This window comes from Marmota marmota, unplaced genomic scaffold (genome assembly GCF_001458135.2).
Source record: "Marmota marmota marmota unplaced genomic scaffold, marMar, whole genome shotgun sequence".
NCBI classification, from domain to species: Eukaryota; Metazoa; Chordata; class Mammalia; order Rodentia; family Sciuridae; genus Marmota; species Marmota marmota.
The window spans coordinates 46,871,174-46,892,848 of record NW_026000174.1 but is presented as its reverse complement, the minus strand read 5'-3'; the positions used below and the strand labels follow the sequence as shown (position 1 = coordinate 46,892,848).

Sequence of the window (21,675 nt, the reverse complement as noted above, 5' to 3'; positions counted from 1 at the left end):
AAGCAGGTAGTAATTAATAAGAATAACATATCGGCTGATGAATTCTTTGAGAGTAAGGACTCCATTTCATTCATTTCTGTATTATCAGTTTATAACTCAATGCTTAAAACATGGGCATCAATACTTCTATCTCAAAATTTAGCAAGAGTGGGATTGACACTATAATTAGAGACTAAATCCAATACCCAGAATTAGATGACTGGTTACAATCTCTTTTTTCTAATTAGTGGCTCACATACTATAAAACCTAATGTAAAAGCAGACCAAGTCCAGAAAATACATAAAAATGGTATATCGATTCTACCCTATGCTAAGTAGGGAAAATTGATTGCAAGAAGAAAAGCTCTGACTGGCATCACATAAATCTATCTCCCCTAGAACAAATCCAGATTTAAAAAAACCAAAAGGACATAAAAATCACATACTAGACAGACTGTGGCTTGATTTTCATATAAGGAAGACATGAGTTTGGCTAAAATAATGTTTCCTGTTTGTATCCCTTTAGGTTTAGTAGACCATTTCAAAAAAATATTATTGTCCCGTGGATGAAAAAACATTTTGCTAAAACTATTTTAATTTGAATACATGCCCATTCAACTGAATCAAAGGATGCAGACTTATGACCGCTCAGTTTCAAGCCAAGCAATTTACCCCTTTCCTTCGAGTAACAACACATTGAACAACAACTAAAACTAATGTCACCAGTTAAAGAGAAATGTACACTCAGTAAATGCACACCTACTAGATATTGTTTAAATAGGCTAAAGGTTCATAGTGACTATCTGAAGAGTGTATTTAACTAATAATATTTCTCTGCATTTTGTAAAAGTTTAAAATCAAATTCCCTATAAATGTTCAACTTTCTAATTCACATGTACACATGAAATACACCACATTTAACATTTATAAATTAAAAAGACAAAGAGCCAAAGAAAATGATTACTTTATTTGTAAACAAACCAAAAATATTTTAAATATGCAAATCTTATGTAACTGTAAAAGCATACTAGAAAAGATATTTTTGTAACAAAATACTATGCATTAAGAACACTGCCAAAAATAAATTTAATGATTATAATTCAAAATGCTGTATATATTTAAGTACGTTTCTTTCTTTATCCAGTTACATCTAAACTATAGCAGACATGAAAAACAAATGATTATCTATAAACCAAATATTCGTGTTTAGAATGAATATGAATTATAACAACCTCAGCTGAAGATTTATGCTAATGCATCTGAGACAAAATGGCTCGATCAGCTCAAAATCTGTCATAATTTGAGGAGGGAAATTTCTTTCTGCAACTGAACCAGCAGTTTTCTGTGTTTCATAATTTGTCAATTTGTTCCCTAAGTGTAGTGATTTAGTGATGACAAAAGAAATAGAAAAACAAATGGAAATTGCTTAATTACAGTTTGCAGATGTTTCCCCCAAAGAGAAAAAAAAAAAAAAGGTTAACATTGCTAATGCTTTAAGAGTCTTCACAGGACGTGGCTATTAATTAGTTCACTCTGTTCAATATGTGTTTTTCTTCTTGAGTGTTCTATGTGATGTTTGGTGCTATGATAAAGAGGTCACATACAGATAACTACTGAATGTATGATTGCCATAAAACTACCCGATTTTTCTTGCCCCTTTATTCTTTTCAAGGATACCAAATCACAAATTAATATTTTAAAAAAACTTTAAAATTGCACCGTTTCCCTCCTCTTTCCATAGGGATGTCAGATTAATTAATTTTTTTAAAATTGCCTCGCTACTTTTACTAGCAAATCCACATATGATGTCTTCTCAGATTTCCCTTAAAGTTAATATCATGCCAATGGCCTATGTCTTTGGTCAGTTTATTGCTATTTGCTCTGTTATTTTTCAATGGGCTCTTTACTGTTCAGTTCACATTTGCAAAAGTGTTTCCTCGAGTTGCCTTTTTTTTTTTTTCTGATGTGGCTAACGAAAAAAAGGAAACAGAAAGACACTGCAAATGGGCTGTGAACTAAAAACATCACTCAATATTCAGTAGGGAATTAAATGACTGATAACAACAGTGCAGAAAATGTGGCCTAAGTGCCACCTGGAAAGAGAGAGCTGGTCAGTTGTTTCCAACTTCCTCCGCAGGCAATCTGCCAGTTGCAAGGGTATCAAAACAATGTTAACCCCTCTAGTCTCTATCTAATACTCGACAGAAAATAACTGCAAAAGGCTACACAGCTAGGATTATTTTTCTTGTTGTGTTCTCTTTTATAAGGGAAAGCTGTTTTTATGCTCTACTGAAATTCCTTTCCTGCTCTGAAATTGGTAAGAGGGCCAGCTGCTTTCTCTATTTTTCTCTATGGTATTTTCTACAGCCAATTTAAAATTCATTCTTCAGATTGGGAAAAGCCTCTCTTTGTACCCCTATGGAAGTTTAAAGATGCATTTCTAATGCTCAAATTCAAAACAGCTTTGGGGACCAAAATATGTCAACTTTAGACATAAAAAAAAAGTGTTGTTTTATGTGCTGTCACCAGTTTCATTTTTAATTATATTTTTTAGAAGTTGTCAAGTATGAGTAGTGATATTCCTATGGCTGAACTGACAAGTCAAAATTTATCAGTCCAGAAGTGTAAACCAAATCCCAACCCAAGATTCTAAGCTCCTGACAGAACATACATTCAATCAAGAAAAATATATATAAATAAATAAGAGGCTCCTGAAATAAGAACAGTGTAACTTTAAACAAGTGGCTTAGCCTCTGTGAACCTCAGCATCCCCCAGGCAAAATACTTGTGACTCATCTTTGACTGGCTACCAGAGGCTTTTATGATAGCAGACTTTCATAAAAACACAGGTTCTCAGGTCTATTCTCCCTGGTCCTCTGTCAGTCACCTGTAAGTGCTGTCTGTCATTCCTTCACTTGAACATCTCATAGGCCCTGTGGCTCTTCATTTCCTCCTCCACTACCTGAATCCAGACTTCCACCTAGGTACTTCTGCTCAGCCTCCTTCTTAGTCTGACTCTGGATGTTTCCCTCCTTCTGCTTTGCCTCTACCTTTCAAAATCACTTGCAGTTTGTGTTATTGCTTCTCATGTGTAAGTCCTACTCTAGCTCCCAGCTACCTAGCATGTCAAATCCAAACCAGGGCACTGCAGTCTTCGTAGGCTTGCTTTCCTGTGCCTGTCATTACATATTCTTCAGAGCTGGATCTGAGGTCCCCTACCTGTCTGCCACTCTTATTTTCTTTTTGTTTCATTTATTCAACAAATATTAAGCACGTACTTATTTCACAATACCAGGCATCATTGTATGCACTAAAGTGATGAAGAAAACTCACAGGAAGTCACCTCCATGGAGCTTACACTCTAGAGAAGGTACAATAAATGTTCGGGATAGCACACTCATTCCCACAGCTCCTCTTATCTGTGGGTCAGTGCCTCCCTCAGCTTGAGAAGACTGCCTCCTCTGTAAGGAAAGCAGAAAACAATGTGGTTCGGAGTACACTTTGAAGCCACACTGACCAGACAGGCAGTCCAACTGGTCACGTAAACCTGGACAAGTCTGCCTGGGCTGGCATCACAAAACACCGTGGATTCGATGGTTTAAACAACAGAAATGTATTTTCTCCCAATTCTGAAGGATGAAAGCCCAAGATCAAGGCGCAGGCAGGTTTGATTTCTCCTGAGGTCTCTCTCCCCATACCTTCCCATTGTGTCTTCACAAGGCTTTTGGCCTCTTCTCTGTGCACGTTTTGGGGGTTGCGGGTGTCTGTCTTCTTAAAATGACAGCAATCAGATTAGATTAGAGCCCAACCCTCTGACCCCATTTAATCTTAATTATCTCTTTAAAAGCCCTGTCTCTTTATATATTCCATGTTAGGGTTAGGGCTTCAACATATAAATTAGAGGGATATTCAGTCGGTCTGTAGTAGTAAGGTACTTAACCTTAAACCTTACTTGGCCATTGTAAGAAAATTAAGTGAAATGATCCATGTAAAGTACTAAGCATAACACCCATACTTAATACATGTTAGTGCTCTTAATAATAACATTAGACTAGTTTTTGATAATCTCACACTGCCTGATGTCTGTGGGAGAGACAAAATGGTAGTGAGTCAGCTGTCTGAAGTTTGAATCCTTGATCTGACACAAGACAAGTTTATAATCTACAGTTTTCAGTTCCCTGGGCTGTAAAAACAAATAATCATGGCTATTTCTTTGCATTATTATAATAAGTTATTGGAGAAAATGCTGAATATATCAATAAAACCAGGAGCATGGGACTATCACTTCCAGTTTATAATTTAAACACAAACATTAATAATTATCTAATATCTTAAAGATATATAAACAGTCCTGATTTTAAGGGATTATGAGAATTTGTAATTCAAACAGTGATCCCTCAAAACTTGTGGTACATCAGAATTACCTAGAGTCTTATGAATATCAAAATTCTTAGACTCCTAACCATGAATATTCATTTCATAAACATGGAATAGACCTGAGAACCTGTGTTTTTATGAAAGTATGCTATCATAAAAGCCTCTGGTAGCCAGTCAAGTTTAAGAATTCCTACTCTATGTATGTGGTACCCAATGAAAATATAATGTAAGCAACATACGTGATTTTAAATTTTCAAGTAGCCTCTTCTTAATAAACAGTAAAAATAAAAAGTAAAATTAATTTTAATAATATATTTCATCAGGAACAAAGTTTTAAAAATTTCAAACATAGTCAATATGAAATATCAGATATATTTTGCATTCTGTTTTTATAGTGTCTTCAAAAATTCAGTGTTTATTCCATACACCATATCAGAGTTCAGATGCCAATTTTTCATCAGAATATACAGATTTCATAAAATTTACATCTTAAAATTGTCCCAAAAACTCAGAGTCCCAAATACCTTTAAATATTTTCCAGTAATTTACATGTAAATTAATTAAAAATAAATCAAACTTAAAATCCAGATTCTGGGTAGCATGAGCTATATTTTAAGTACTCAAAAGTCACATGTGGACAGTAGCTACTATTCTGGACAATGCAGGCCCACATGACCACAGTCTATAGTAAACCGAACATTTCTGAAATGTGTAATGATGGTAGAGCATTGGCATAGCTCCTTACTTAATTAAATGCAAATAAAGTACATAAAGACTAAATTCTCAATGATTACACAACATGACTAAAATCTAAGAAAAAGTGAAACCCACTTAGTGGTTTTGAAAATCCTAGATTTTGAGCCCATGGAAGGCCAAAACACCACCAGCACAGAGACACAGGCATGGGCCTTTGTCCTAAACATCCAGAAACAGAATGTCCTATCTAATGGGGAATTTAATTCAAATAATAGTAAGTATGAAGGAAAAAAGGGAGGTTGACAGCAGTTTTTTTCAAAGCTATGTTAAAAGAACAGTAAAATGCTAAAAGCATAAGGTTCTAAAAGTGAAATGAGAACAGCACAAAAAAAAAACAGAAATGAAATTACACATCAAATCTGAAACAGAAAATCTTTGATCTACACATAGTAAAATAGGTTAAAGTTGATAAATGCATCAATGAATATAATACTGCACTATATGCTAATACAGAAACTCATACAATCACTTGGGAAACTGAATCCCAGATATTTTAAGAAAGAAATGAATGAAAAGACAAAAGACTCATTTAAGAATTATCATAAAATCACAGTAGATTGATTTCAATTTCCAAACTATTTTAGGCTGATTTAGTTGGTAAAATAGGCAACTTTGATGAAAATTAACCATGTAGCCTAAAGCACAAGATCAGGACAATGATAATAGGGTACATATGTGTGAGAAAGGGAAAGAGAAAGAGATTGAGAATTGAAGACTGTTGTAACCCTCTGAATTAGTGTGTTTTCTTTTGTTATAACAAGATAACTGAGGCTTGGTAAGTTAGAAAAAGAGCTTTATTGAGCATATAGTTTTGAAAATGCAAGAGCATGATGCCATCATCTGCTGAGGATGATGCTAGTGATCTGATAAGGATCTCATGGAAGATGGCATCACAGTGGGAGCATGTGCAAGAGGGGGAGATCACAAGGTAAAAGAGGGCACTGAAGACCATGGAGGGGACAGTGAGGCCTTTTATGACAAAACATTCTCACCAGAACTCACTTCATAAGACCGACCAGTATTATGCCTTCAGAGAACAGCATTCCCAATGATCTAATTCCCTCACTAGGCCCTACCTCTGTACTGCTACACAGGGCACAAAGCCTTCAGCACATAAACCTGTAGGGGACAAGCCACATTCAAACCATAGCTCTACAGCATACACCCAAAGTTGCTGTATGTAACAAAATGGAGTTAAAAAGATTTAATGTCAACTTCTAAGTCACCAGCTTCTTAACTGCACAGTTTCTGTGAGACAGCAACATGAATGGTAGCTAGCACTCTAAAAGCTGGGAGTAACTGCTTCCAAAATCAGTTCATGTGATAACCCTGAGATAGGACATTAAAAGAAATTGCCTCTTTCCTTCAGCAGTTTAGAAGTAATTCTCAACCTACTAAACCAAAGCTACATCTTCATCCAGAATACTTACTGTTTTAAAAGTGGAATTATATAAAAGCACATACAGATATAGAGAGACACATATCTCAGTATCAAAGCAACAGAACCATGACCCAGCAGAGGCATTTTAACATCGGTCAGCTTCTGCTCTTACCCATCAAACCTTCCTGTGCTATACTTAATGTCTTAGGATCTAGGACCTGAAGTTGTTTCAGTGGTATCCCACCCAAAATATTAATGAATGAATAAATTAGTAAATGCATTAACAAAAAAATCAAAAAGAAATATTCACACCTGTGTTTTTAGAACCTAAAAACAAAATGATAGAAATGTGAAAAAGAGAAAGAAGTCTTTTTCCACAGATACTCTGAAAAGACCTATAAATTATGTTCACAAAGAAACTGAGACACAGAAGATTGAAACTGAAACCTGATGCTTACATTTATCCACAATGTCAATAATATAATATCTTTACAAACAATAGGAAAAAAAACAAAATCTGCTTGCTGATATTCTAATATGTCTTATAATTTATTTTATCCTCTTGAACTGAAGACACTACTAAGAATTCAATTATAACTGTTTAATAATTAATATCTCTTTAAATATTTTGCTGTAACAGTATATTTATTCTCAAATATGTACCAGGACTTAAAAAACCTTTAGCTGTTTTATAAAAGAAAAAATTCCAAAACACTATCAACATAAATGTACTGTAGTGAGAATTATGTTGCAATATTAACAGTTTCCAACTGTTTTCCAAGAATCTGAAGCAGTAATGTGAATTTCTTTCAATAAGGCTGTAATTTAATTTTTTCTAGGGAAATGTTTTTAATAGGATTACTGACCCTTTTAACACTCTTGGAAAGAAAATGAATCTCATAAGCATTCTGGCATACAACTATTATAAAAATAAATAGAACAGTCAATCAGTAGAAATGGTAATGGACTTGAGAAACAGAAGTTACTAAGAAAATGTACATAAGTATGCACGGTGATAACAGAGAGAAGATTCATTACATATAAGCAAAACAAACAAATATTCAGACAAATGAAGGGCCTGGAAGGAAGGGGAGGGGCTTTGAAGAATGAGCCTTAATGTGTTTCTCAAGTAAACTGATCATGTAAACCTAGATGAGTTCTCCGGGTTCTTATTCAACTCTTAGTTAGGCCTGTCCCCAAGTCCTGTTTGGTTTTGCAGAAGGTGTTTAAATGTTTCAGAGGAAACACAGACACTGATTTAAAATATTTTTTCACTCACATTTCTTTGTGCTTTAAGAGGAATTTTTTTCAGGTCATTAGTTTATAATGTGAACTGGTGCCTAAGGATATTTTGAAAGGAAAAACAACTGTGCTTGGAGATGCAGTTTATGTGACTCGCATCATCATCTATTTCAGCTCAATTTGGGGCCCCAAACCAAACTCAAAACAAAGTTACCAGGCTGGGGCTATAGCTTAGTGACAGAGTGCTTGCCTTGTAATATCTTTACAAACAATAGGAAAAAAAAAAATCTGCCTGCTGATATTCTAATATGTCTTATAATTTATTTTATCCATGTGAGACACTGGGATCTATCCTAAGCACCATGTAAAAATAAACAAATAAAATAAAGGCATGCTGTCCATCTCCAACTACCAAAATAAAATTAAAAAAAAAAAAACTAAGTTACCACATCTGCAACAGTTGCTTTCTCTGCATGCAGTAACCACACAAAAAACTGAAAACAGACTAGACTCTGACCTCAAAGATAAACACAGTGTAACCCCTTACAATATCAAAGTCCTTGTAATAAGACTTTACTATTCCACCTTACAAAAATGAAGTGGGTCACACAAATAATTTCCAAGATAATCTGGATTTTCACAATGCCACTGGCAATCCAAAATTCATTCATCCTACCAGTTTTTTCCCTTGTTTCCACCACCCCACCCGAGCCAGCCATTCATACTGCCATATTTGGGTCCAGAAGGTAAGAAGGAAATCAAGGCTCAGAAAAAGGAAGCAGCTTCCTAAACCTAAATTCATAAACTAAAAAGAGATTTGGTCATTCTCCAGATTTGATCTGCGTATCATATCAAAACACATCATTCACTGACATCCCCAAAACTATCTTTAACATGCCTAAAATCTCTATGACCCATAAGAGTAAATAATACCCACATTCCATGTTTTTTGTTTTTTGTTTTTGTTTTTGTTTTAGTTTAAACAAAACAGTTATCGATGTTATTTTAGAGCTTGAGTATCACTTTTCCAAATGCTTAGAAGCAGAAGTGCTTTGAATTTCAGGTTTTTCAGATTTTGGAATATTTGAAATAGACAGTAATGACATTATCTTGAGGATGAAACTCATATCTACACACAAAATCCAGTCATGTTTCATAGACACTTTAGGAGGTAATTTTATACCATATTTTTAGGGCACTGGTGTTTTGACCGTGACTTATCAGATGAGGACAAGTAGGTATGTAGTTTTCTACTTGTGACATCATAGCAGTGCTCAAAAAGTTTTGAATTTTAAATCATTTCAGATTTTTAGATTAACCTGTATCCTGCATGATAAAACAGACTAACATCACATTTCCTCTTCATGATAACTATCTTTCTTTTACATCTGCTTAGAGCATAGGAATCATGACTTATAATTATGAGATCAGGTTTCCTTACAACTGTCATGACTTCAGAGATTATGAAACCCCTGTTCTCAACTTTACGTGCACATCAGAATTACTAGAGGAACTTTTACAAAATACTGAGTCCTTAGCCTCGGCTGAGCTTTAGAGTGGGCTCTAGTATTAATATGGTCTTAAAGCTCCTCAGGACAGTCTAGGTGGAGAACCAATGACCTCACTTCAAATGCAGATCAATGGTCCAAAAAGAACAAAGATTCACAGCCAACCAATGACAACCTGAGGCAGAACCTAAAATGAAGATTACAACTCCAGTGCCCATGAAAGCCACTTAAATGAAAAAGCAAACAACATGTGCATACATTTTTAGACTGAGCACCCAAGAGTGTATATACTAGAGAGCTCAAAAGGCTAAGGCTCCTGACCTTCAGCTCATAAGGGAAATAATAGATAACAGATATCCTCACTTGATCTGAAAAAAAAGAAAAAGATACAAATCAAGGTTTTCCTATAAAACTGTCCAACTTTTAAGCACTGGCGCAATTAAAAAATGACACTGTGTGAAGCAACAAAGCATGTAATGAAACCCACAGCAGGGATTTGACCTTTAGGCTTCGGGTTATTACAGCAGGTCTAAAAGGTTGTTTCCTGTCTATAGAAGCCACAGCATCATCACCAACATCACAACATTAACAATACCTGGAATTCATAAAGTGCCCACCATGCATTAACCACTATGCTGAGTTATACAAGGCTCTCAACAAGCCCTTATCAACCCTTGGGACAGGTATATTATTATTATTCCCCCAATGTCACATGGCCATCAAATGGTGACACCAGGATCCAAATGCATTGTAGTATATCTTAGGTTTTTAAAATGCTTTTAACAACCTCCACTCTTTGCATTTGCATGTCTTTAAAAATAAAATGAAGAGATTATATTAAATAATTTCCTAGGGCAATTTGGGTTATCAAACTCAATGGCTCTGACTCCATGACACAGTTCTCGGATACAGAAAGACACTGGTATTTACACACATCTGTCACAGATGCCCTAATAAAAATTACCTGATAAAGGAAAAGAGAGAGTATTCATGAAATGGTCCTTCTTAAAAGGCAGCAAACACAAAGACATATAATAAAATTCTTTATCTCTACTGCTGTAGAATGTTTACTTCTCCATCTTACCTTTTGAAAGATGAGTAAAAGTGCTCCGAAACTCTTCATATGTTTGCTCATGACAATTAACAAACTTATCCAAGACTTCTTCCATTAATTGATCTTCATCCATTATCTCCAATCCCAATTTCTGGGTAGGCATCCCAGTCCACGAGGCTACTTAACCTAAGACACAAAGTAAAACATGAACAGAGAGTCATGCAGTCCCAGCTGCTCAGAAAATACCCTGGGCGGGCAATGCAAGATTCCAAGGCCCCAAAAGGACAGAAAAAATTCTAGTCAATAAATCAGTTTTATTCATACATCTGCACATTTGTGCTTAGCTTCAGTTTCCTCCTTTCCATCTTCTTAATTTTCAAGAATATTGTCACATAACTACACAATTAGAAATTCAAAGTCTTTTAAAGTGACAGTAACTTTAAAGGGTACATCAACTAACCACTCATCCCATGACAACAATATGAGCATATTTTATTAGTGACTTATTTAGCACTTACTGTGTACCAGGTTCTGTTCTGAGCACTTTAATGAAAATCATCATAACCCTCGCTTAGGTCACAGAGACAGCCGGTAGAAAGAAGTGTCAGTGCTAGGAGTCTGATCCCAGAAATCAAGTCCTTATGCACTTCACTATACTTAACTCTATCCTGTGACTCACTTTTACTGTGGCTGACAAACAGGTGACTTGACTGTGCTTTCACACATCCAGGAACTGGAAGCGCTGACATTCCAGAGCAGTCTTTGGACAGCTTTTATCACCTCTATACCCTAGCCCAACTGGGCCCTGAGTTAGTGAGCTTGTCCTGAATAATTTCAATCCTTCCTTCTTGTAACTGACATCTTTTCATACATTAAAACTGGGCCACACTGTCCTTTATGGATCTTCTCATTCTATTCACTGGAATACATTTCTTTGTCAAATCCCAGCTGAAAGTTCAGTTTCTCTCCAAATGCCTTAACCTCCCATTGAACTCATGTGGTGGGGAGAACCAATCTGAATTAACATGAGCGTACTTATGGCTTTTGTTTATTCTACTCAGTACAACTATTCACGTTTCCCTAAAGAAATCCTACTGGGCTGCATATGAGGTGCTTTCCCAGAACCCACTGCACATTTGTATAATAGATGGTTTGTGCACTGATTGCCTTTCTTAACTCCAAAAAATTTCTGGAAAAGTAATAAGGAACTGTGATGCTACATGTTCCTCACAGGATTACTATGATGATTAAATTACTATGTATCTCAAGATATGTTAGGGATAATGACCATCATGATGATGATGATGATGATGATACTACTGATGGAGGACAGGACCAGTCTTAGTATTCTGTCCTTTGCTTCCACAAAGCTTTCTCATGACTGTGACCACTCTGACATGGAATGTACTGATGTTACATAAGATAAATCCAAATAGTTCCCTATGCATTACAGTCTCAGATAAAACATGTAAAAGACTGGACAAAAATAAAAAGTGTATGTAGATACTAATTTAAATTGAAAGAAACTTTCAAACTATTGGTACCTGGAAAATTAGACTTTTCATCTTATCAGTTATGGCTTATGCAAATTCATCTGTAACAATGCCAGGCTTCAGCAATGAAGTTTACTCAGTTTTGTTTGCAGTTGCTAGATAATAAATACTGATAAATAATCTCAATGGTGGCTATTATTTCACTATCAGTAAAACGTGTACCTAATTATAAGAATTTCAGCATCAATGTACTTTTCCAGAAGTCGAGCCCAGCAAAACTTCAGCAATGCATTATATTAATCTCTTCCTTGAGCCATCTCTGGTAGTATGCTTCAATGAACAAACATCAAAAGAAGTAGCCAGGCTGTGGTTTCTACTACTCTTTTTTTTTTTTTTTTTTTTTGGTACAGGGATTGAACTCAGGGGCACTCAACCACTTAGCCACATCCCCAGCCCTATTTCTATTTTATTTAGAGACAGGGTCTCACCGAGTTGCGCCTTGCTTTTGCTGAGGCTGGCTTTGAATTCCCAATCCTCCTGCCTCGGCCTCCCGAGCTGCTGGGATTATAGGCATATGCTACCACATCCGGCTCTTGAGGATATTTTAGCAGTAATGACAGAAATACTTTTAGACTTGCTTTCCAATTTGTGCATTGGTATGTTCTGAGTATTTACCCTTAACACATCTCAGTAATACCAAAGGCAAACAATTAATAGGTTATGCACAACACAAACTCAAAATCCTTCAAGGTCTTTAATTTTATCTATATGGTCATAAGGTTATAACAATACAGATTTTGTTGACTTTATTGACTTTCTAAGACTTTGGAATATAAATTATTACTGGAAGAATTTAAAAAGTATTCATCTTCAAATTTAGAACTTTCCTTATCTATAAAAATATAAATAACTAATGTTAAAGGGCCCTAGGGACTGACAAAGCAGATAATCATTGGCCAGACACTCAAGTGGTTTATGCAAATCATAGTGGTTTTCTAAAAGGAAGCTGGTTTTTTAGTTACCATTCACATACTTTTGTGTTTTTATCATGAAGTATTATTCTGAGGGGAAAGATAGGGGAGACTTGTCTAGACAACAAGGTTTATTGTTTGGTCTATGTTTTAGGGCTTTGCATACCACATGGAAGACCTAGTACATATTATAAGGATAAGGAAATATATATAAACATCAACCAGTTAATCAGAAGCAATACGTTCGCAGGCATAGCCTCCAGTAGGAACCAGGTTCTCTTTTTATCCAGCACTGGGTAAGAGGGGGGTAAAAATTACATAATTTCCCAGAAGTACTATTTTCTATTATCAAATAATAAAACCAACAATTATCTAAGCTAGTTAAAGTTTTATGTTCTCTGATAGTGTACTATTATGAAATATGGTGTATAAAAGAATTACCATTGACTTAGCACACGTTAAATTTTTATCTTCAGTTGTTGCTTAATGAACTTACCCAAAAGAAATACAACTTCTAGCCAGGCGGATGGCTCACGCCTGATATCCCAACAGCTCAGGAGGCTGAGTTCAAAGCCAGCCGTAGCAAAAGCAAGGTGCTAAGCAACTCAGTGAGACCCTGTCTCTAATAAAAATACAAAATAGGGCTAGGGATGTGGCTCAGTGGTCAAGTGCCCCTGAGTTCAATCCTCAGTACCCCTCCCTACCCCCTGGGGAAAAAAAAAGAAATACAACTTCCAGGGATATCAGTGGTAAGCTTTAAAAAACAAGTCACCATGAACTAGTCTCTCAAAGTGCATTGCCTGCAAAGAGGGTAGCATGCCTGCAAAAAGTAGTGGGGGGCGGGGGGTAAAAAAATTAAGGTTTACCACTGAAACGCAATAATACATAATAACACATTTTTAAAGAGTTGTGCAGGGTCTATCAAAGCCCACTTTCTCAAACCTTTATAGCTCTGTGCAATTAGGACTTACTGCTATGTTGAAAGGAAGATGAAATATTATCAAAATAATTTGCCTCACCTAAGGAAATAAAGTCATCACCCTGTACTTCACAGGTAGGTGGCCTTTTATATTAGTACAAATGCTCAAGTCTCCAAAAGACCAAATTGCACTGTAACTGCACAGATTTATATACATGATAGAAAAGACCGGGTAGAAACTGTTTTCTTTTTCCTTTACTGAACTATAATAGTTATGCATTCTCTGACTTTTTAATGTCCTTTACATAATATTAAGGAGAAATAGATTCAATGACAGAATCTCTGAGCTGAGAGAAACCTGATACTTATCTAGTCCAACCTGAGAAAATAATGAATCTGAGAAAGAAACTTCAGGTGGGTCTTCTGTCAACTAATGAGTCTTTTGAACCATAATGAGATTCTCATGATTATGAAATTTAAGGGACACACAAAGTCAGCAGGATATTACCAAGTGACAAGCTACCCCTGGATAGCCATCCTCAGGCCTCCAGCTACATTCTGAATCCCAATAATACATAGAACACCTTAAGGCTGAGAAAATATATGTATCATTATTTTTGAGACCTATAAATACACCCAAGAAAACAACAGAAGAGATAAAAGGCAGAAAGAAGAAGGCAGAATATAAAACAAAACATAGCTTATTAAATAGAAGAGAACCTAAAACTCCTTTATTGTTTTTTATCAAGATGAGATAAAAACACACAACTCTAGCATCAAAGAATACATGGCACTTCAAGTGATAAACTTCTTCCAACAAGGCTTTTCTAACATATAAAAGGCATGAAATGCTTCATTATTGCCCAAAAAGTTAATAGCATAAGCATCTAGATTTCTATGTAAATTCCTCTCAGTAAAACTCTTTTCATTATTAAAGGAAGTATTTGGAGGGAGGGAGGGAAGGGTTTTGGATTACTGTCCACTCCAAAGCTTTAGAAGAGAGATGGGTTACCTCCTATGCAGAGGTCTTAGAAATAGGCATGTCTCCACAACTGTACACTTTTTCTTGACAAAAAAAAAAAAAAACATAACTCAAGAAAAATAGAAAGAACACATCCATATTAAAACTACACATAATGCAGGTTCAGTACACACTTCCCATGAACAGAGAGATCACAAAGGTTGTCTTAACAGATCTAGCTCCTTCCCTGAGAAGATTGATAGTTTACATATTCTAAAATAGACCCCAACTGTAATGAATGCTTCTGATGAACCTTTCCATGACTTCTTCAAGTTAAAGCAATATGGAATTCAGGGAATGCATTTTAAAATGAAGGAGGTAACAGGAATAAGAAAAATAAAAACCCGTCAAGACAAAACACAGATTTTAAAAAGCAAGCAGAAAAATATATAGGCAATTTTTAAAACACAGGACTGGGCAGAGTTCTTAGATTTGACCCCAGAAGTATGATCAAGGAGAAAACAACTGGGGCTGGGGTTGTAGCTCAGTGGTAGAGCGCTTGCCTAGTGCGTACGAGGCACCGCGTTCTATCCTCAGTACCACACAAAAAAATACACATATAAAATAAAGTCATTGTGTCTATCTACAACTAAAAGTGTTTTTTAAAAAAAGAGAAAAAAACTGACTAACTGAATTTCATCAAAATTAAATTTTTTTCTTCTACCAAAAACCCTCTTAAGAAGATGAAAAAAAATTTTACAGACTAGAAGAATATATTTTCAACAAAAGACTAGCATCTAAATACACAAATAACTTCCAAAAGTCAACGCTGTATCCAACTTAAAAAAGAACATGCACAGCTATTGCTACAGACTATATACAAATGATAAATAATCACATGAAAAGATGTTTGGTATCACTAGCCAGGTGGGGCTACACACATACCAGAATGGCTAAAATGAAAAATAGTGATAACACCAAATGCTAGCAAGCAGGCAGAGAAACTACATAATTCAAACACTGCTGGTAGCAATGTAAATGATTCAGTCACTCCAGAAAATAGTGTGGCAACTAGCAATTACACTCTTGGACATTTATCCCGAAAAATAAAAATTTATTTTCACATAAGAACTTGTATACAAATGTTCACAAAAGCTTTATTCATAGAACCAAAATCTGAAAACTACCGAAATGTCCTTTAATTGATGAATGGTTAAATAAACTTCGGTACATTCACACCAACGACTACTACTGAGCAATCAAAAGGAACAAACTGTCATTTCATGCAAGAACTTGGATGAACCTCAAAGAAATATACTGAAAGGGATGATTTCATTTATGTAGTATTTATGAATAATATATTTGGAGAGAACAAATTAATGGTTACTAAGGTTAGGGATGAGGGAGAGGATGGGGGTGGTTATGCAAGACCACATGTGATATAACTGAACTACACACACATACACAAATGAGAATAGACATAATAAATAAAATCTGAGTAAATTCTGTGGCTTTTTACTAATATCAATTCCCAACCTTTACATTTACACTATTATATGCAAGGTGTTAATCATGTACAATGCTAAACCAATGATGCATGGACTTCCCTATGAATTTTTTGCATCCTCCTATTGAAGTGGCACCCCCTTTCTCCACAGAAAAGTCTTAAATGGGCTTCTCCAGAAATCTTCACCATGGCTGACTTTAGGACTGTCAGCAAAAGAGTCTCTGCAAAAGAGTTCAAAGTAGATAAACTTCCTATTTTCGTGTCCCTCTGTTTTACTTGGCCACTAGCCAAGAAGATACCAGCACTCCCGGTGCTGGACACCCTCTTACTAGTTTTTCATAAACATATCCAGTACACTAGTTTGTAGAAATGTGCAAACAAGGCCTCTGGCCTTGAGCTGGGCTTCACAGAGATGTCTACATTTTTAAGCTAAGTTACCAATTGGGCTCCATGGTAACAGCTGGCAGGGGGAGGAAAGAAAAGGGAGAAGCTCTCCCCTTCTCAGGTGTTGTCCTTGAAGGGTTACCTGCCCAAAACAGTGAGAGAAAAAGCTGCTTTTATGTGAACTTCTGCAGACTGTGAACTTCTGAGCCCCTCCCTTACATGCTGGGTATATAACTCTGAAACTACCTGAACTCGGGGTTCAGGGGATTAATTGATAACAGCAAAAGCTGTGCCCTCTGAACCTGGCTGCAGCCAAATAAAACTGTTTCCTGCTATCTTCAGTGCCTTGCCTCATTTGTCCCTACAACACTATGAATCTGACCTATAATTCCATAATTATTTCAAAACCAAATGTATAAAAAGGGACAAATGACCTGAGGTGGTGCAAGATGTAGCAGGTGGGGAAAGAACTAGGGGTTGGTCAGCAGGAGACAGATCTTTGAAGGCCTGCAACTCCAGGCCAGGAATTTGCATTGTAACTTGAGAGAAAACTCTTCAGAGAGTTTTAAGCAACGGGTTAACTAATGAGATGGGTAATTTGAAAATACCACTCTATCTGCAGCATTGATATTTGTAAACAAGTTTTTACAATTTACTTACAGTTTTACAATTTCCTTAGAGTGGGGGTGCCACTTCAATCTCTCAAAGGGAAGATTATGGGAAGCCCCCATAATTGTAAAAGAAAGAGATAATGGTAGTTTGGATTGGTGACAGGGACAAAAGCAGTTGAACTGTTTGTAAGTGTAGGAGAGAGCAAAAACTCTTCCTTTGCCCTCTGGAGGGTCCATAATTGAGCATATGAAATAAAATAGCAATAGACAGATTAGCAAGAGAAAACCCATTTTGATCACATATATATATACATATAAATATGTGGGGTATCTCTGTGTGTGTATACACACACATATGCATATATATCACACAAAACATGAGACTCCAAGGTAAGCAGGATGATTTAAGTTTTAAAGCACCCTGAGCCACAGGAAAATAATGGGGCTTGGGGCTTCTGGGGAGAGGTGACAACATGTTATGGAGGGAGGAAAGGGAGGAAATGTGTGTCTTGTTAGGAAAAAAGAAAACAAAAACAAAGTTTAAAAAGGAGGAGTGGAGGGGCTGGGGTTGTGGCACAGAGGTGAAGCGCCTGCGTAGTATGTGTGAGGCACTGTATTCTATTCTCAGCATCTCACATAAATTAATTAATTAAAGGTCCATCAACAACTAAAAAAAATATGTTAAAAAAAAGGAGGAGTGGAGGGTAGAGAAGAAGGGTAAACCAATTAAGGCAAAAGAGAGTTAGAAAAATAATTACCACTAAAAGTTCACCAAGAATCTTGGAACCCAGGTGTGTTGATTGCTTCCTCTGCAGAAAGCTGGGGGCGGGGGGCAGGAATAATACTAACCTGTATAATTACATGCTTAAGCAGAAACTTTCCTCTTAAAAAATTTGTTTCCCTTTCCTGCTCATCCATCCAAGCTACCATAATGATGTTTCTTGAGGCTATCATTCATTAAGCTTTTCTGTTCATCAGCAGATTGCATAAATCAATTTCATCTCCCCAAAATAAAAGCCATTTTAGTCAATCCAGAAATATCTGCACTGACTCACTGAGGCAGGTCAACTGAGTATTAGACTGTTTTCAATTACACAGTTATTAATTCCATTAAACAAAGAAAAATGTAAGCAGTGAAGCATTTGAACTCCTTCTCCCCACTCATTCCCTACCATTTTTAAAAAACAGATCAACTGTGTACAGGGAATCTGCAGCAGATACTCATAGGATAAACCCAGAAAATTCAATGCTCTTGAAATCAGGAAGATTGACTTTCCACTACCATTTTCATTTTTTTTTCTTTTTTGAAAAATTTACAATTGTGTATAATCACAAGTAAACAGTCTACCTTCACCCCCTAACAAAACTCCTACAAGCACACTAACTGACCTCTAGACTAGTACATCAAGAAAACTTTGCCATCTAAATATTTCATCCATGTTCAAAACTGACCTCCTAGCCTCAGAAGCGTTAACCACATCAATGACTTAGCTGCTAAGAGTGAATGCTCCAGTAAACATTTTTCTCAAGGCCTCTGAGAAAGCTGTTAATCCACAAGGCAGTAGGGTTTCTAAGTCAACTTTATAGCTCTATAATCTCACAATAAAGTTTCAATCATTAAAGATTTATTAGCTCAAATATAATCCCACCTTCACATGGTATGCAATGTCCCATTAATGCTTATTTTATCTGTTCTGCATAACAACTACAACACAAAGGCATCCAGGCTTGATTAAAGTTATCCCTCTCACCAACTTCCTGAGCCTGTCAGCCACCTGCACAATGCACAGCACTTTGACAATACCAAAAAGCCTACTTTAAAGCAAAACCCACACAGCTGGTTACGAGCAGGTGTAGACCAACTGAACTAAATCAACTCTGCCTGAAGGAATACATTTCTAAGTGTTTCAAAATGCCAGATCTTGCAAGCAAAATTGACCTTTTCATTTGGCATTCTCTTAAAAGAAATGAGAATTTTGAGATGTGCTGCTTAGTTATTTTTAATTCTAAATTTCTATGACTATGGAATAATAAATGGGCTTTCAGAAGTAATAAAAGAATCCCCAGCTGGAATGTTCTCTCAATATTTTATTGACAATTTTTTGCCTCAATATACACAACATAGCACACACATGTACATTCATATAAATTTCCTTTAGCCAGGATGGTTTCTATACTCAAAGATAGAAAATGGGAATCACAAACTCCCTACTCTAACAAAAGAAGCTTTAAGCGATTTATTTTTCTAGCACAACATTGCAAAATGCCTCTGTAATTTTTCTACACTCTATTTTAAAGCAAACAGTCAACCTTAAATCAGAGAGCATGGAACTATTATCAGAAAAAACTAGTCATCCTGGTCAAGTGGCCATATTTAAATGTTTTGAATAAAAATTGACAGGTCACTTGTCATGCTCCTCTCTTGACAATTCATCATGCTAACTGTAGGCCGCTTCCCTCCATCGATGTCCTTTTCCTTCCTCTTTTCTTTGCCAGTTTAAGTTGTGGCTCCTATTGCAGCATTCACTCAACAAGCCAAGCATTTCCCTTTCCAATACTATTTACATTATTCCCTTTACAAATTAGCCACTTATTAAGAGTCTGATTGTCTATGCCAACCCTAAAACTATAAAGAAGTTGTCACTGACCTTACTTCAACATTTGTTAACTCAGGAAGCGACAGCGTAGTTTGAGTTATTCCTTCACTTACAAAATGGGGATGGAAATGCTCAAAGGGACACTGCACTTCTTGATTCACACTTCCATGAGCCCACAAAATAATGTTTCTCTGCCTCCTCTACCCCATCATGTACACAGATATTCAGTTGGCAAGTTATTTTACTTTTTATACTTACATGGTTTGAATGTCAGCAAGTTGTCTCCCATCTTTTTTTCCCAGTAATTCTTCCTTTTCTGTTTAATTATAATATTACTACATCTAGTAACTAAGTATTTTATCTCACCTATGATATAAAGTTATTTTGTTCTGTAATTAGACTGATTTGTATTCTTTAATTCTCTACTGTTTGTTTGGTTTTTTTATGAAAGAAAGGATAAAACAATATATTCTAGTAGGAGTTTGGATCTGATTCTGCCTCAAGGTATAAGAATGGCTGAATAGCCTGTAATTGTGATTTTCCTTAATGAATTTCTAGGAACTTTTAAGAAAGATTGAACTGGGTGCAGTGGTGCACACCTCTAATCACAGAGACTTGGGAAACTGAAGCAAGAGGATACAAGTTCAAGGCCAGCCTCAGCAATTCAGTGAGATGCTCAGTAACCTGAGGAGGAAGGCAGTGGGAAGAGCAGGAGAGGAAAAGAAAGGCAGGCAGGCTGGTTGGACTGAATGTGCCAAGAATGTAAGGTGCTGATTGGCAATCAAAAGTTACTTCATTCGTGTATGTTCTTTTAGGGAAAGGCCTGTGTTCTTGAATTTTTTTTCTAATTTTCCACAACTACACTCAGTGGATGCTCAATAAACATGGTTTACTACTGTAGTCACCTCTTACCCAAGGGGAATATGTCCCAAAATCTCTACTAAGTACCAAACCCTTTGATATATGTACATAATTGTAACAAAGAAATTAGGCACACAGAAAGAAGAATGACATTATGGCATTTGCTGGTAAAAATTAGGCACACAGAAAGAAGAATGACATTATGGCATTTGCTGGTAAATGGATGGAACAGGAGATTATCATGGTATGTAAAATAAGCCAATCCCAAAAAACCAAAGGCAGATGTTCTCTCTAATACACACTGCTAATACATACAGGGGTGGGAGAGGTGCGGATAGAAGTTCATTGGATTAGACAAAGGGGAATGAAGGGAAGGGAAGGGAAGAGGATGGGAATAGGAAAGATAGTGGAATGGATCAAACATAAATTTCCTATGTTCATACACGAATACACAAGTGTAACTCCACATCATGTACAATCACAAGAATGGGAAGTTATACTCCATGTTTATATAATACATCGAAACACATTCTACTGTCATGTATATCTAAAGAAGAATAAAAATTTTTTAAAAGTTAATAATGACAATATATTTTTATAATAGTTACCTGGCAAACATTCAATAATATCAGCTATTATTATTACATAAATAAAATGACTACATTTAAAACTTGTTGATTTAAGGTTCTACTTGCCCACTATTTTTTAAAGCTTCATTGTTTTACAGTTACATTGTACATACTGGAGAGAAAATAGTGGATAAATAAATGTTTTGTTGCTTAAAAAAGAAGAAATCAGACACAGTAAGAATGCTAACAATAACCAATAATAAAATAAAACAATTAATATACTATAATAAAAGTTATGTGAATGTGGTCTCTCTCTTCCTTCCCCCACCCTCAAAATATCTTAATGTACTGTACTCACCCTTCTTGTGATTATGTAATATTTAAAGGAAGCACTTCATGGCTTTTCTTTGTCGTCTGAATTTTCCACTTAATATCTTTGGACCACAATTTACCACAGGCAACTACACACCTCCTCCAGCCATGTCCCACTTGTCTACAGTTACCA

General features: G+C 35.9%; 1 protein-coding gene across 3 annotated transcripts in view; it reads right to left on the bottom strand.

Moving 5' to 3' along the window:
• The window catches only part of Iftap (intraflagellar transport associated protein), a 57,904-nt gene that overhangs the window by 30,905 nt on the left and 5,324 nt on the right, over nt 1-21,675 (bottom strand). For all 3 annotated transcript variants that reach the window (XM_015477790.2, XM_048788621.1, XM_048788620.1), the window contains exon 2: nt 10,328-10,483. In XM_015477790.2, coding sequence (XP_015333276.1) covers nt 10,328-10,460 — 133 coding nt within the window. In that variant the 5' untranslated portion in view covers nt 10,461-10,483. The remainder of the gene's footprint in view (nt 1-10,327; nt 10,484-21,675) is intronic.